Source organism: Momordica charantia, assembly GCF_013281855.1.
Source record: "Momordica charantia cultivar OHB3-1 chromosome 5 unlocalized genomic scaffold, Mcharantia_2.0 BLBB01000005.1, whole genome shotgun sequence".
In the NCBI taxonomy this organism is placed as follows: domain Eukaryota; kingdom Viridiplantae; phylum Streptophyta; class Magnoliopsida; order Cucurbitales; family Cucurbitaceae; genus Momordica; species Momordica charantia.
The window spans coordinates 1,471,751-1,487,004 of record NW_028275163.1 but is presented as its reverse complement, the minus strand read 5'-3'; the positions used below and the strand labels follow the sequence as shown (position 1 = coordinate 1,487,004).

At 34.2% G+C, this 15,254-nt stretch overlaps 3 protein-coding genes across 5 annotated transcripts; 1 reads left to right on the top strand and 2 right to left on the bottom strand.

Moving 5' to 3' along the window:
* Positions 1-926: 926 nt before the first annotated feature.
* On the top strand, positions 927-3,941 carry LOC111016134 (uncharacterized protein At1g28695-like). Its single transcript, XM_022291434.2, has 3 exons — positions 927-1,133; positions 1,206-1,607; positions 3,137-3,941. Exons 1-3 carry the CDS (start codon positions 975-977, stop codon positions 3,632-3,634), a joined length of 1,059 nt encoding a protein of 352 aa, XP_022147126.1. The 5' UTR covers positions 927-974; the 3' UTR covers positions 3,635-3,941.
* An 866-nt stretch (positions 3,942-4,807) lies between these two features.
* On the bottom strand, positions 4,808-9,048 carry LOC111016039 (uncharacterized). 3 transcript variants are annotated; one of them, XM_022291284.2, is made up of 4 exons: positions 7,200-9,048; positions 5,862-6,714; positions 5,467-5,585; positions 4,808-5,343 (listed from the first exon to the last, which is right to left on the bottom strand). In XM_022291284.2, exons 1-4 carry the CDS (start codon positions 7,275-7,277, stop codon positions 5,101-5,103), a joined length of 1,293 nt encoding a protein of 430 aa, XP_022146976.1. In that variant the 5' UTR covers positions 7,278-9,048; the 3' UTR covers positions 4,808-5,100. The 3 variants fall into 3 exon arrangements, with proteins under 3 accessions (XP_022146976.1, XP_022146973.1, XP_022146974.1); XM_022291281.2 differs by having other exon boundaries at positions 4,808-5,585; positions 7,200-9,046; XM_022291282.2 differs by having other exon boundaries at positions 4,808-5,585; positions 5,862-6,708; positions 7,200-9,043.
* A 2,609-nt stretch (positions 9,049-11,657) lies between these two features.
* Positions 11,658-14,356, bottom strand: WRNEXO (Werner syndrome-like exonuclease). Its single transcript, XM_022291417.2, has 6 exons — positions 14,004-14,356; positions 13,665-13,844; positions 12,574-12,704; positions 12,315-12,476; positions 12,111-12,221; positions 11,658-11,997 (listed from the first exon to the last, which is right to left on the bottom strand). Exons 1-6 carry the CDS (start codon positions 14,305-14,307, stop codon positions 11,929-11,931), a joined length of 957 nt encoding a protein of 318 aa, XP_022147109.1. The 5' UTR covers positions 14,308-14,356; the 3' UTR covers positions 11,658-11,928.
* Positions 14,357-15,254: the final 898 nt, after the last annotated feature.

Below are 15,254 nucleotides of genomic sequence, written 5' to 3'. Positions count from 1 at the left end.
TCAAAGATAAGCACAAAGATATATAAGTGATTATCGACCAGCACCTAAGTATTATATATTAATTAGTCAACATCGATCAACTAAAACATAGTTCGAGTTAAGGTATATAAGGTTGAGAGTTCAAATCTCTATCCACGTCTATTGTACTAAAGATCAGTGAACATCGATAATTATCCCAATAAAGCCACATATTTTTACAGTTAAATTACTAATTTGACCCCATAATTTTAAAATTTTAATTTAGTCCCATAGACTTTGGTTTTAATTTCGTTTCCGTCTGCAACCAATTTAAATATAGCTTAATTTTGGTAAGATATATAAAAAATATATCTGTAATATTTACAACTTCAATTTGATCTCTAGCTTTTCGGATGAGCATTTTGGAAAAAAAAATATTTAAAAGAAAAAATAAAATCACTTTTTCTACCAACACATATGAAAGAATTACTAATTTAGTGTGTTTAATACAGTATTTTCGATAATTAAAAAGGACTTTTTAAAAATTTTGATAGTAAATAATTAAATAAAAACATTTTAAAAAAGTTATATTGCTGAAATAATATTAGTATTTAGGTAAGTCTCTATGCTCACCACCCTTTGAAAATTAAGAGTTTTATTTTCCAAAAAACTTATCTATTTTTACACAAAAATGTAAGTGCCGATTAATTATATTAATTAACACCTAAGTAAAATGAATATAGGTATCGAAATGCAAAAACATGAGGAAAAAAAAGTGCTAAGATATACTAAATTCAACTTTAATTTAGACTTTAGTCGTACTAACCAAAATGAATTTGAAATTAAGCTCAAAGTATAGGACCAAATTAGTAATTTAATCTTAGTTAATTAAACTTTGGTTTCGTTGACTTGACTTCCATTTAAAAGGTTTAATCAGAAAAGCAGCTATCTAGAGCTCTCTCTTTTCCCATAAAATACGAGAAAAATCAAAGGGAAAAAAAGAGAGACGAAAAGCGATGGATTTCCCGCCGAAGAAACCCCCTCTCTTAACTTATGGATTTCTGTTGCTGTTTTTGATCGCTTCCTTTCTTCTGATCGTCGCCGGTCCTTCCGCATACTCTCTGAATCCTCTCGTTTTCTTTCCCACAGGCTTCCGATGCCATCGCTCCAATTCGGTGATAATTGCTTAGGGCTTAATTTCTCCTTCTTCTCTGCATTGAAGCGATTCTAATTTTTCATTTGCGCAGGTTGAAGAATTAACCGATTCCGTCGAATCACGAGACGATCTGGATGTGGCGCTTGCGAAGGCGGCGATGGCGAACAAGACGGTGGTTATCGCTGTGATAAATAAGGCGTATGCGGATCAAGGAATCAAAGACGATACGACGATGCTCGATGTGTTTCTCAGTAGTTTTTGGATGGGAGAGGACACGAGACGATTGCTGGATCATCTTCTCCTCGTCACCGTCGATCAAACGGCGTACGATCGCTGCCGATTTCTGCGGCTTAATTGCTTCAAATTGGAGACGGAAGGAGTGGATTTCGGCGGAGAGAAGCTTTACATGTCAGAGGAATTCATCAAAATGATGTGGAGAAGAACTTCGCTCCTGCTCGACGTTCTCAAGCGTGGTTACAGTTTCATATTCACGGTAACATATTATTATTCCGTCCTGATCTCTCTCTTTCGTGAAACGTTGATTTTGGATATATGAACTTCATCGACGACTGACGGGGAAATCTTGGAGCAGTACGCGGCCGGAGATTCGATTTCGAGTGCGCGCCGAACTGCTCGGGATCGTGGCTTTCTTTTCGAAAAAAATTTTCAAAATCCAACTGATTTTTGGAGCATACTTGGTTTGATTTTTTATCCTTTCAAAATAATATAACAATAAATCGTTATAATATCTTCAGCTTTCGTAATCTTTTTCTTTTCTGCATTCATTCTATAATATTTGAAATTTTGATTTTTATAAACCGAATTTGACGTCTAGACGAATATTTTATATCAATTATAGACTCTAACTGTTTGATTTATCTATATATATAAAATTATATTTGTAGGTTTCGTGTTCTTAAACGACAAACGAAAATAACTATTTTTTTTTTTTTGAAAAATAAATTTATGAACAGAATTTTCGGTAAATTTTAAAATTTTTCATCTGCTTTTTGAATTGTTTTTAAAATCAAAATTAAATTTTGAAAAAAAATACCAATAAACGATTATTTTCAATTTTAAATATAGTTTAATTTCTAAGTTTTTAACACAAAAAATTTAGTTCTAATTATCAATACTTCATTATTATATTATTCGTCATTACTTAAATTAACTTGATAAACTTACCATAGATTTCAGAAGTTTGTTTTTAGAACTAATAAGAAAGAAGTAAAAATATCAAAACTACATTTAAACCAATACATTTATCATGATAAATTGAAATATTTTCAATTTTGTAGTAGGTACATATGGTTTTGGAAAATGAAAGCATCCACAACTTAGCCGGTTTCCATAAAATCATTTGTATCATGATGAGCATTATTTTTATTTATTTTTATTTCTACATCAACAAATGGTTATTTTTTTTGCCTTCAAAATGAATCACACATTTAATATTTTCATCATGATAAATTGAAATATTTTAACCTTGTAGGAGATGTAATGGATATGGAAAATGAAAGAATCCACTAATCATAGTTATTATTTGTATTTATAAATTATTGTTTTATTTCCAAATTCAAGGTTCATAATTTCATAGTCAACCTAATATAATGTATTACAACAATTAATCAGTTATATATAATTTATCTTTTTCAAAAACCGTGTTTATATTAATGCATTCTACTATATTATTTATTTGTAAAATCTACAAAATAATAATTGTAAGTGTTTATCTTCCTACCTATCGCAAAAATAAAATTAACAAATATTTATTTTTTTTTCTCTTTTTTTTTCATGTTTTCAATCTTTTTTAGTTGTCAATTGTTTAATGACCGAGGTTGGAGGTACATAAATTTAATTCCCTCACAATATTCCTACATAATTCATATTTATTTTTTAAATTACATCGAAAAATTAAAAAAAATGTTAGTTTTAAATGGAAGAAAAAAAATATTTTATTTTACCATATTTGAGATTATTATTATTATTATAATTGATATTTTTAAAATTTTGGTGGAACAGGATACAGATGTAATGTGGCTGAGGGACCCATTTGGAAAGCTAAGTAAAGACGAAACTGAAGATCTTCAAATCAGCACCGATAACTTCAACGGCAATCACTGGTCGGACGCGAATCCGATCAACACCGGCTTCTACTTCGTCCGATCCAACAACAAAACCATAGCGCTCTTCGATCGATGGTACGCCATGAAGAACGCCTCCGCCGGCCTCAAGGAGCAGGACGTTCTCCACAACCTAATCCGCGCCGGCATTTTCCGCCAACTTAATCTCAAGGTTAGGTTTCTCAACACTCTGTTTTTCAGCGGATTTTGCCAGAAGAGCAACGATTTTAAGCAAGTCACCACCGTCCACGCCAATTGCTGCCGGACGATCGTCGCCAAGATCGGCGATCTCCGGGCAATTCTCTGCGACTGGAAACGGTTCAAGAAGTCGACGAACGCGTCGGAGATCTTCTGGTGGTCGGACCACGTCGGCTGTAAGCGATCTTGGAGACATTGAACGGAAAACGGCCGCCGGTGACGGTGAGGGAAATTTATGTGGAATTTAAATAAGTTCTGTTTTTAACTCATATTTTTTAGAACGAAGAAGGTCTGAAGAGGGATTTAAATTTGTACGATTACACATTGTATCTGTAGAAAGGGATTTAAACGAGTCTTTTTTTTTTTTTTTTTTTAAGATTAAATCCCAACAACAATTTAAATAAATAAGACGTTGGAGTTGGAAGGTGTGGAAACAAAATCCGTTGTGTAGTGAATAATCTATTTGGTGTGAGCCATTTTGGTTATGGCACAGGTCAAAAGTAAAATCGAAGTATTATGTCTTTTTTTTATAACTATTTCGATTTTTATTTTTTTATTTATTATTATTTTTAGTACACTCTTTTCTTTTTCTTTTAACGAACATTTTCTTACTAATAAAATTGTATCAAACGTCACATAAGTGACAGTCTATATTTTTTTTTTCCAAATTGAAAGTTATATTGGCTTTTTCTGAGTTTATTCTTATAAATTATTTGATTTTTAGAATAATTACAATTAATATTTTCATTAAAAATCACGAATCTTAAAAAAAAAACTTTAATATTATTTAGTTATATAGTCAAGAGTTGAATTGGATAGGGTTAAAATACCTTTTAGACTAAATCTAATTGTTTGAGTGGTAAATTTATTCAACCAAATAATTTTTATTAAATAATGAACTCGATCCAACCCAACTCAATCGTGAAATGACGGAACTCGTTTATAATATTGTATAATAAATAATAATAATAATAATAATAATAAATGCTATATCAATAAACATTTAGTTACATATTTTTTACCATTGAATCACGTTTCAGATAACTAATATTTATTTTAAAATTTTGTTGGAGAATAAACAATTCATAAAATTATTGAATGAAACAAAATTAAAATAAATATATCAATATAGAATTTTATGGTGGGGAAAATAAATAGTTTTCTTAATAAGTTCAGGTTGATTCAGTTGAACCAAAATTTATCGAATCAACCTAAATTTAATTCAGGAAAATTCTTGAACCGATCTAAAAGTTCAAATTTATTTTAAGCTCCATTGGACAGTGAACTGACCTTAAATATAAGGGAATGGTGGAGAAAACTTCATTTTTTAGATAAAAAGAAATATGCAAGATGTATAGTAAATAAATAAATATGACTAAATTCTATACCTTTCATCTCATAAATCTATCAAATAGTTATGTGCTTACATATCTACCATCCCTTTAAAAATGAAATGGGATTGCACAACAAGCTTTTGCATTTTCACTTCTACTTGACCTCATGGGGTTGCAGTTTACATGGAAATTCATTTATCCTGGCCTGCCACGATGGGAAAAATTAGCGTGCCGATATCGGTCGATCATGTTAGACATCCTGAGCTGAGTGCAGATGAAGGATTGCACCAAAAGAACTGTAAAACCCAGTAATCGAACCTATTTGGAAATTTCAATATGGAACGACATACGGTAAAGCGCAGATATTGATCGAGTCTATCTGCACTGCCTCTGCCCATACATGTGGCGTCGTCGTCCCCATCTCGAAACCGTGAACTTTCAGCTTCTTCAAGTTGGAAGCATTGCTACTATATAGCCAGTCTTGGTCACAAAAATCTGACCATTCCTCCATTTTGGGAACCCAATACACCTGGCTTAGATGCTCTAAATCTGGATGTGGTGGCTTTGGGTGTACCTTTGACAATTTGATCAGCTGGTTAGATTCAGCAGATGAAAGAGCTGGGGGAATTTCAATAGCATTGTCGTTCGATTCGCGTTCTTTACCGTCGAATTTAAGGCCATTGGTATTGGCTGTTACCTGACAATTTGAAGCAGCTGCTACTGAAGATTGGCATGGTTTTAACATCCTGTGGTTTTCTCTAGGCAGATCAGAGGAGGATAGGAACTTTGAAGAGTTGATGGATTTATGATCCTTGGCTGTGAAAAATCAAAAAAGTAAGAAAAGATTTAACAGTCAGGTGCATGATTAACAGAAAACTACCAAATTCTCATGCCAAAAAGAACCATTGCTAAAAATGTATAATAACAATTAACAACACACTTCAATAATGATTCATAAGAAATTATGATTTCAGATCTTCAAGACAAGTAATCCCAAGAGAGAAGACAGTTCTAAGAGGAAAGTTCCAATGGATCTAATTTGAAAACAACAAATAGGCAAATATAATGTCTCAGCATCAACATTCAACTCACCAAGCAAGATCCCATTGGTTTCAAAGTCCTTCCTCTTCACGAGACTTCCCATTCTAGCAACAGGTTTATGGCTGTCCCTAAGAAGTTGCGATGTAATTATAGAATCGGAACTCGTTACGTCGTCTTCGTTGCATCCTTTCGATTTTTCCAGGCTTCCAATCTTCTGTTCAGGTTTCTCCGTCTTTCTCTTGTTTTTACCTTTTCCTTCTTGCCTATCCTTGTCCTTCTGTTTCTCCCTGCTCCTCTTTCCTTCAGTTCTTGCATCAGCATTCTTCTCCACTGAATTCACCCCATCTTGATCCACAGGTCGAATAGTTTCCAACCTACTAAACTTCGACTCCTCCCGTATTTCTCGACCACTATATTTATCCTCACCACTTTCCTTATTCTCGTCCTTCGTCTTCCCTTCATCGAAATTTTGAGTGACCTTAGCCACTAGTCTACCCACCCAATCATCTCTCTGTGGAAGATAAACAGACAACTTCTCCCCCAAAAGGTTCCTAGATCCGCCCTCACTGTCCTTAATCCTCCTTCCCAACTCTGGCACAAATTTGAAGGCCCTAGATTTGTCAGACAGATGACTGCTATAATTAGACTGCCCTTCGGTATAACCAGCAGATTGCCCAGCATATTTGTTCTCAGTTAAAACGTAGTTGTCCCTGTCTTTCCGATCTTTCTGAACGAGGAAATGTCGATTGTGGCGATTGGTTTTATCTGGAAGTTTTGCTTCATCGGAGGTTCTAGTTTTGGTTTTGACTCTGTCTTTCTCCTTGTCCCTTTTATCTCTGTTCCTGCTCTTCCTCTTTTCTTTTTGATCCCTCTTCTCCTTTTTCCTCTTCTTTTTATGCTGATCCTTGTTGTCAAAAGAATCAATCAATCCCCATAAAAAGAACATGCATACATAAATGATCAACTGCCAATATATCATGTCAAAAACCTCTAATGTCTTATTTTCACAAATTCATGGTAAGACAAACAAAAGTAAGATAGTGAAAACTTTGAATGAGGGAAAAAAATTTCGTCGAAAAGGTGCTCGTCGATTTTATGTGCTAGCAAACCCAGAAAGAAACCAGTCAAACCCATCAAGAAACCATTCAATTACCAAAGAAAAATATGCAAGTATAGTCACTTTCATTCTAGTGATGTGATGATTAGCAAATTGTAAAGAGCAAGTCAAGAAAGTTGCCAAACGATCGGTTCAAAAAGTCTACACATAAATCTCATGAAGAACAAATTCTTCAATGCAAAACCAGAAAACATGCTTATTTTTCTGTACCATGACTATGATGAGACTACACAATCATGCTTTTGTAAAATCTCAAGGGAATTTTGCTCAACCTTTTTGGGTAGGTCCACATCCTCTATCCTAGCCTTCTTTTCATATCCAGGTGGTGGGAATGGAAAGCAACGCGACATCGTATGGACAAAGAATGAAAACCACCTTTGAGAAATAAGAATTCTCGAATTACTTCACTGTTCCTTGTTGGGAATGAAGTAAGTTTGTTCCCTCCAATGCACCATGTCCCTGTATCTGTTTTCAACATCTATGTTTCTTCTAGAGCTTTAAAATTGACCCCAGGAAACTCGGTTTCTAAGCACCTACCACATAAATTTTCTCCCCTTCAGCAGAAGATATTACTCAAATTCTTATAGAAACATAGGAATGAGCCTTTGCACAGAAGGAGAATTTACAGAAACAATGCTAAACTAACTATAATTCAGTCAAACTAATGAAATCTCTGAACTTATTTAGCTTCCTTGGCATGCAATTCACAAGGCCATGTCAACCCAAATGGCTTCTTCAATAAGAAAAGTGGATCACAATAACCCGGTTTTCTATGTAGTGTTCTTAACCAGTAAAGAACCAGCAGTTCCTCCTTGAATTCAAATTCCATTGCGAAAATCATCCCATACTGAAGATAAATCGCAAATAACACCAGATAATTTATGTTCCACAGATCAGTCAACTCAAGTTTTGATCGATTGCAGCCAACGCGTACGACTACCATACAGTGCTGTAATCTTCCATTTCCTTAACATCAATGCCCACCATCGTTTTTACATTATGCAGTCAAGGATTGAAGTGGGAATTTAAACCTCAGTAGTTTCAAATCCTCGATGTCACTTCCTAGTAAAACCACGATCACAGTTCAGTTTATGCACTCTGGATCAAAAGGGACCAAATAATAAGGAACAATTAGAATCAAATGCCTCAATGGGTATCGCTGCAATTAGACAGAATCGAATCAATGAACCCAACAGTAACGAATTGTTCGATCGAACTTAGGCAAAAACAACAATGAGAATCGAAAATGGCAGAGGGAGAAAGTGACGATGAAAACAGAACGGAATCCCTTATCCGCTACAAAGTGGGCGTCGCATCAGCAAAAGATCCGTCAGCAGAAGACATTTAACAAGTCCACTCTCGATCCACGAGCAAATTCAAACAATTGGGCATATGAACATCGGAAATCACTCCAGTCTTCGCGCAGATGGAGAAGTCCGTGGGGTTCTAGAGTTTTCCTCTGCTTCCGGGATGGAGACTGTAGAAAGAGAGAAAATGGAAGCCATCGCCCGTCGCTGCTGAAAAGAAGCAGAGAAGAAAAAGAAGAAGAAGAAAGCCAAAATGGCGCTGCGAAGAATCGCGAGAGAAAATTGGGGACTGAAAAATCTGACAGAAGAAAGACGCGCAGAAATGGAGTGTCTGTGGGCTGTCTCATGACGCCCCCATTGGTGTGCTCAACTTCACCACTCTCTATCTTTGCCTTCCATTTGTCAAAATCCCAATAAAAACTTTTATGAAAAATCGAAATAATTTAGGACTTTTGAATTCTTAGTAATTCGAACTCATGATAATTAAATGGAGAGAAAACACTAATACTATAATTTTTTTTAGTACAACATGTGTGGCGGAAATTCAAACTCATGACCTTTTTGATCAGAGACAGGTGTCTCAACCACTTGAACTATACTCGATTTGATCACTTATAATATAAAATTAATATGTAGTCTACATCTTTTTTAAACCTAACATAACTAAAAAAAATAAGGTAATGCATTACATTTAGATTTGAATTAACTATTTTCTAAAATTTTAAACTTTATGCTGTATTTAAAATATTGTTCTTAAATTATTACTATTTCGTTTTTAGTACATTGCCTCTTAAATAAAATATAACCCATAGAAAGATATTATATTGATTATCTAATCATGACATGATGCAAATTTATATTTTAATTTTTAACTCACATGTATTTGTATTCTGAAAACTCTCAGAACAAAAAATTACGATTATGAAAAAAAGAAAAATGAACAACTATATTTACACGATTGAGTTAAGATTCAAACCAACAACTTATGTAAAAGCTAAATATCGTAATGAGTGTAGAAAACTAAGTACCATTAAATTATCCTAACTCAAAATATTCAAATCAATTTTTATATTTGGTTCCTGTTTTATTACGTATGAATTTCAACTAAAATAAAGCTGATTTTGCTCAATTGATTGATATATAATTTTCTTCTACCACAATTGTGTATATGAAAGAAGAGAGAAAATTTTGATTTAAATGTAGTTCAATTGGTTAAAATATTTATACTCACGTTTGGTTTTGAATTAGAAACGTTAAAAATAATGAATCAACATCGACTATAACCCCTAGCCTTCCAAGCTAACAATGCGGGTTCGATCCCCACTATCCGCTTATGTTATTCTTATTCAAATGAATACTTATTCATAGAACTTCAGGGATGGGAAAGAAAAGAAAAAAAAAAGAAAATAAGAAAATAAGGGCGAGTGGAGAACACGCAGTGTAGTTAGCGCGTGAGCCCGAGCATGAGAGGCGCGAGGGTGGGAAAACCACTTGCCTGAGCACATGGATTCTATTTTTGCAGCTTTTACATGTGGCACCCCCCCTCTTTCTCTAGTCTGTATCGCAATTTACTAAACTAACCTCACACGAGTCGCCTTCTCCTTTTTTTCATCCTTTTTATTTAATTAATTTACAATTTGCCCACAAACTTTAATTCACTTTATTACAATGTGTATTTTGAAACTTCTAACTCCCAGTGATCTTTAGAAAGTGTCCAACAAATCAAAAGATCTATAATTTGAACCTAACAATAGAGACTATTCCTTTGTTTGGGAGAGAACACAAACCATCTTTTTAGATAGATTAAGATAAGTTGTAGGTTGCATTCATCACAGACCCTTGTTGCCTACTTTGGGTAGATTCTCCACTTTGGATAATCTATTTTCCAATGCTACTCAACTAAGAAAGTTCTTTTTTTTTTCTTTCTTTTTTCATGAAAAGCCGAGCTTTCATTAAAGATAATGAAAGAATATAAAAAGATATTAAAAAAAAAACAACAAAAGGGCTAAACGAACGAGCTCCACAAATTAAGATCAAACCAAGAGAATAATTGCGAAAGTCTTTGAACACCGAAGCCCAAAATAAAACATGAGATCGAGCACGATCCCACCCTAAGATCTCTCAACTCCTCTAAATATCCTGGTTATATCTCTTAGTCCACAAACCTCATATAACAACTACGGCTACCACAAAAATTGACCTTAAGTTTGGTGCAGTCTTCTACAAATTTTTTTAACTTTTACGATCTTCGATACTTTTAATATATTTCTTTTCTTTTCCTTTTTGATATCCATGAGTGTCACCACCTCAACCAATTTGATTACTAAGGTAACTAAGGATATTAAATTCTATGTAGGTAGCTACTGTAATTTGAACTAATTTACTTTGTTGAGCGCTAGGCCAAACCATGATAATTAAGATAATATATTTCAATTGCTATTTGGCCACTGTCCAAAGACAAAATCCAAGGAACTTTGAACAAATGCTTTGAAATCAAAATAGATTTTTTGAAGGGTGATGGGAGGAAAGTGCTGAGCTAGCTAAAACTTATGTATCTTTATAGGTATCTCTAGATACTAGGGTTTAGAAACTATATCATTTAAAGAAAAAAAAGGTTTAGAAACTATATCTGATAGCACACTGTGACCTATATTTCATGAAGATTATAATTAGATTTTTTTGTTAGTTTTCTTATTATATTTAAGCACATAAGACATATTATGTTGAAATAAAGTATCAAGAGGAAACGGGACATGATTAGATCAAATTGAGAGAAAAATTGAAGCCAAAGTGATTGAGGAGTACCCAACAAGAATTACGCCCATTATCCAAGGAGATAGCATTAAGATGCTGTTTATAGCATCTCAACCCTGTGTGTAGCCTTTCAACCCCATTTATAACGTCCCGAAGCTATCACAATTTTCTTATTAAAAATAAAAGTTTGTTTGCACCACTAGGGGAGGAATTTAAGAGAGGTTTTTTTTAGCATTTTGCATTTTTTGCCAATTTAGAAGGCAATGAAACCATTGGATAGCTCAAAGGAGGAATTTTCAAAACTCAAGATCATGCAAATTGGCTCGAGGACAATCAATCAACACAACGAATTTAGTTTCTCTCCTTTCCCTTTATTTTTTTTAATTTTGTTATGAAACTTTCTTTTGCATTTTGTTGTTTTACTTTGAATATGAGTCGCTAAACTTTTATCTTAGGAATTGATGTAGTCATTGAATTTTATGGACTGATTATTTAGTTCTCTTGATTAAATTAGTTTGAATATTCTATTTGTGTTTCTTTGTGCTTTATGCCTTTAATTTTCTGGTCATAGATTAATTGATCTTAGACTTAAAATCTTACCCTCGAGAGAGTGAGTGGGATTAAAGGCATAAAATTCAAGAAAATTCAATTCACAAGACAATATTGGTATTGACTAACCACCTCTATTAGAACTTAACCCACACACTTACGGTACAATATCAAATTGGGAGGACCATGGAGTTAGTCCTTGTTTGTCTTTCTTAGATTTTTAGACATTAACCAATAATTTTCTACTCTCCATTCATCAATAAAACATTATTTGATATGGCACATCAACTGCAGATTAACTAGACCGATATAGTTTCTTAAGATAAGAAACAATTTCAACAATAAGATTAATTAGACTAATTGAATAACTTAGCTGTGTGGCGAACTGGCATCACGCGATTGGCTCCATATCTCTCTCTGAATCTTCTACTTTTTGAGCATGTGGAAATCCTTTTAAGATCTGTGAATATTGTTAAAGGTCGAAATTATTATAATGATGAAATCCTCTGTTTATGAATGAGATCTTAAAGCAACAATTACCACATGAAGAGAGAAAGGGCCATTTGATAATACCTCATGTAAGTACCAAGAAGCAAATGCGTCTGTGGCAGCATACTGCAGTTGCTGCTTTGATAGCACAGCGACCTCCCAGTTTCCAAGTCTGATTTTGTTGGGCTTTTGAAGCTACAAAGTTCAGTAATTTTGGTTACCATGAGACTTTGATTTGAAAATTGCAAATATCTTTTAAATACTTGAACATAAACAGAAATAAACAACCTCTTTTGATACAAGCGCCTTAGTTAGAGACCCAAGACCCCATTTTTGGGGAACTCCAGCAAGCTTTTGATTAGCTAGATCCGAAATCTCGCTCACTGCTTTGATAGACACATTATAATCTTTAAAAACTTTCACAGCATCATTGGCAATGCCAACTCCAGCCTGAAGTTTTTTAGCATGATCGATCGAAATAGGTTATAAACATATAAATAGTACAGGAAAACTAAATAACAAGAGCAGTTATGGTAATGTTTCAAACCTTGCTGAGTGTATCATCCTCAAGAAGAGTCTTCAAACTTGGGGTTATTCCCGAATGAATGATATGCATCACATGGCATTGAGAATTGTCCAAGCATAGTTGCATGACTGCTGTCTTTCCGGGTGGAACACCTGCATATAAAATTCATCACAAAAGAGTCAATAAGACAGAGACATTATGGAATCCAAGAGACCAAGACCAATTAAATAGGCTGTAAGAATGATAGAAGAAGTAATTAGCACCAGTTCGGTCGAGTTAACAGCCACCAACCCAGCTAAGATTTAAGTCTACGCAAGAGCCAGATGAAACAACAAACTATATGAAGGGAAAGAGAAAGATATAAAAGAATCGGGAAATTAAAGGTCCGTTTGGTAATATTCTCATTTCTTGTTTCTTGTTTCCAAGCATTTGACAAACCATTTAGGTTTGTTGTTTCTCATTTTTAAAATATTGTTTTATCATTCTTGAATTTATAGGTGTTAAAGTCATGTCATTCTATTTTTTTTATTAAAGATGAAGAAACAGAAAGAACAAACGGGAACATTACAAAAACAAGTTATAAGTATTCACTGTCTAACTCTCTGAGAAGGACTGACTTCTTAACCGATTTAACCATCTGCTAACAATAAGTTGTGCGAGCCAATCATTATAGAACATAAGTGTTAAATCAACTAATTGGCCCAACTAAGATTCTGAAACTTGACTAATTCGAAGTGTGGTTGAGAGAGTTCACAACTTAACAGTTAGCTGTATAACTGTGCTTGAACTAATTTGAGCTTTGACTTCCTCTATTCATAGCAACAAGCTCAATCTAATATGGGTGTGTGTAATTCAATATAGTCAATGGTAAAATGAATATTTTCATACATTAATTCTATCGTCCGCCATAAATTTTCTTAGGGAAAAACTTCAATATAACAAAATCCCAACGAACAGACGGACAAATTAAGGAGGAAAGCAAAATAGTGTTTCTTGTTAATTTAAAGACACTACGATTTTGATTCCCATGAGAAACAGAACTGCCATTATATTCGGGTGAGAATAACAAAAACTATTTTGGATCAAGAAATAAAACTTCAAAGTTCCCTCACCTCTTCTAAATGTGGGTTTCCACTCGATGTCGAATCCGATAGTAATTTGATCCGTTCCTTTCCTCGTGGAGCTGATTTTCTTGGCTAACTCCCTGGACGCTCTATCTACCTCACTCGCAGTTGTACTGTAAATAATTCGGCCATCAAAATTCAATGCAGGAAATCTCATCTTCGAATTTACTGCAAATGAAACCAATAAACAATGTAATCATAATTTCAATTTCAGCACAAAATAAGCCGTAGATCCTCAAAATGTAGTTTGAAAGCCCCAAGCAATCTTTCCCAAATCTGCATCATCTGCTGCAACCAATTTGTTAAATAGAATTTAGAAAAAAATACCTCGACGGGGCGATAGAGGAGAAGAATAAGGAAGCTGGAGAGAAAGAATGGAATGGGGCAATCGACGGCCGGCGTTGGGGGAAACACACGAGGCCTCGTTTTCGTCGGCTGTGGAACTTCCTCGTCGTCTTTTGCCGCTGGTGGATTGATACATAGCTTCGATGGCATCGATTTCCTGAAGTTGTTGCTCTGTAAAAGGCTGATCGAACTCCGAGACAGAGAACGAACGCGACGAGAAGGAGGAGGAAGAGACGGAGAGCGGCGGCGAAGCGCCGGCATTCCTGCTGCAACCGGGGAATTCCATTTTCAGTTCAATCGAACCAGAATTTTCCGGCCGGAGGGAAATTTGACTTCATTTTCGCACTTTATTTGCAATGGCCTATGCGATTGCTGGAGAGTATGGGCCGCATTATCGGCCCAAATTACAGCCCCATCTAGGAGATCCACGTGGGAGTGTGAGAACAGTTATGGGCCAGATGATCGGTAAAAATAAAAGCCCATTTGATGAAACGCATAGTAAAGTACGGACCGGAGAATCTGCCCAAACTATAAGCCCACCTTCGGATTTGGGATGCTAAAACATGGTTCTAAATATCCACACATCGACATATTCATGTTTTCATAGACATCGACCTGAATGCTGAATCGACAAAATATAAAAAACATCACCAAAATGTCACTAATATATATAATATTAATATTAGTTATTTTTAACTAATTTAGAAATAAAAAAAAATATTTATTTGTTAATTTAAATATTTTTTTACGATTTTAAAATTTTTCAAACTTTTACATAAATATCCATCGACATCGATCTTTTATCGATATTTCTATAAAATTGAGACAAAGATTTTAAATGTTGATGTCGATAAAAATATTGAGGTCTCAATTTCATGGAAATATCAATCAAACGTCGGTATTGATATATATTTTTGTAAAAGTTAGAAAAAAAATGATATTATGTATATATTAGTGATATTTTTATATTTTGTCGATTAAATGTTTTACTCCTCGTGTCAATGTCGAATCCATGTAAACATGAATATGTCGATAAAATATCGACATGTCGATAGATATTTAAAACCATGATTGAGACTTCTACATTTTCATCGACATTGATCAAACTTTTTCATCAGATTTTTCGTCTTCATTTAGTCTTTATCTTCTCAAATTAAGTCTCAAATTACCCATCCAACTTTATGCCCCAAACTAATTTTTTTCCTCCATTTTCTTATCTTCTCCACTGGGCTC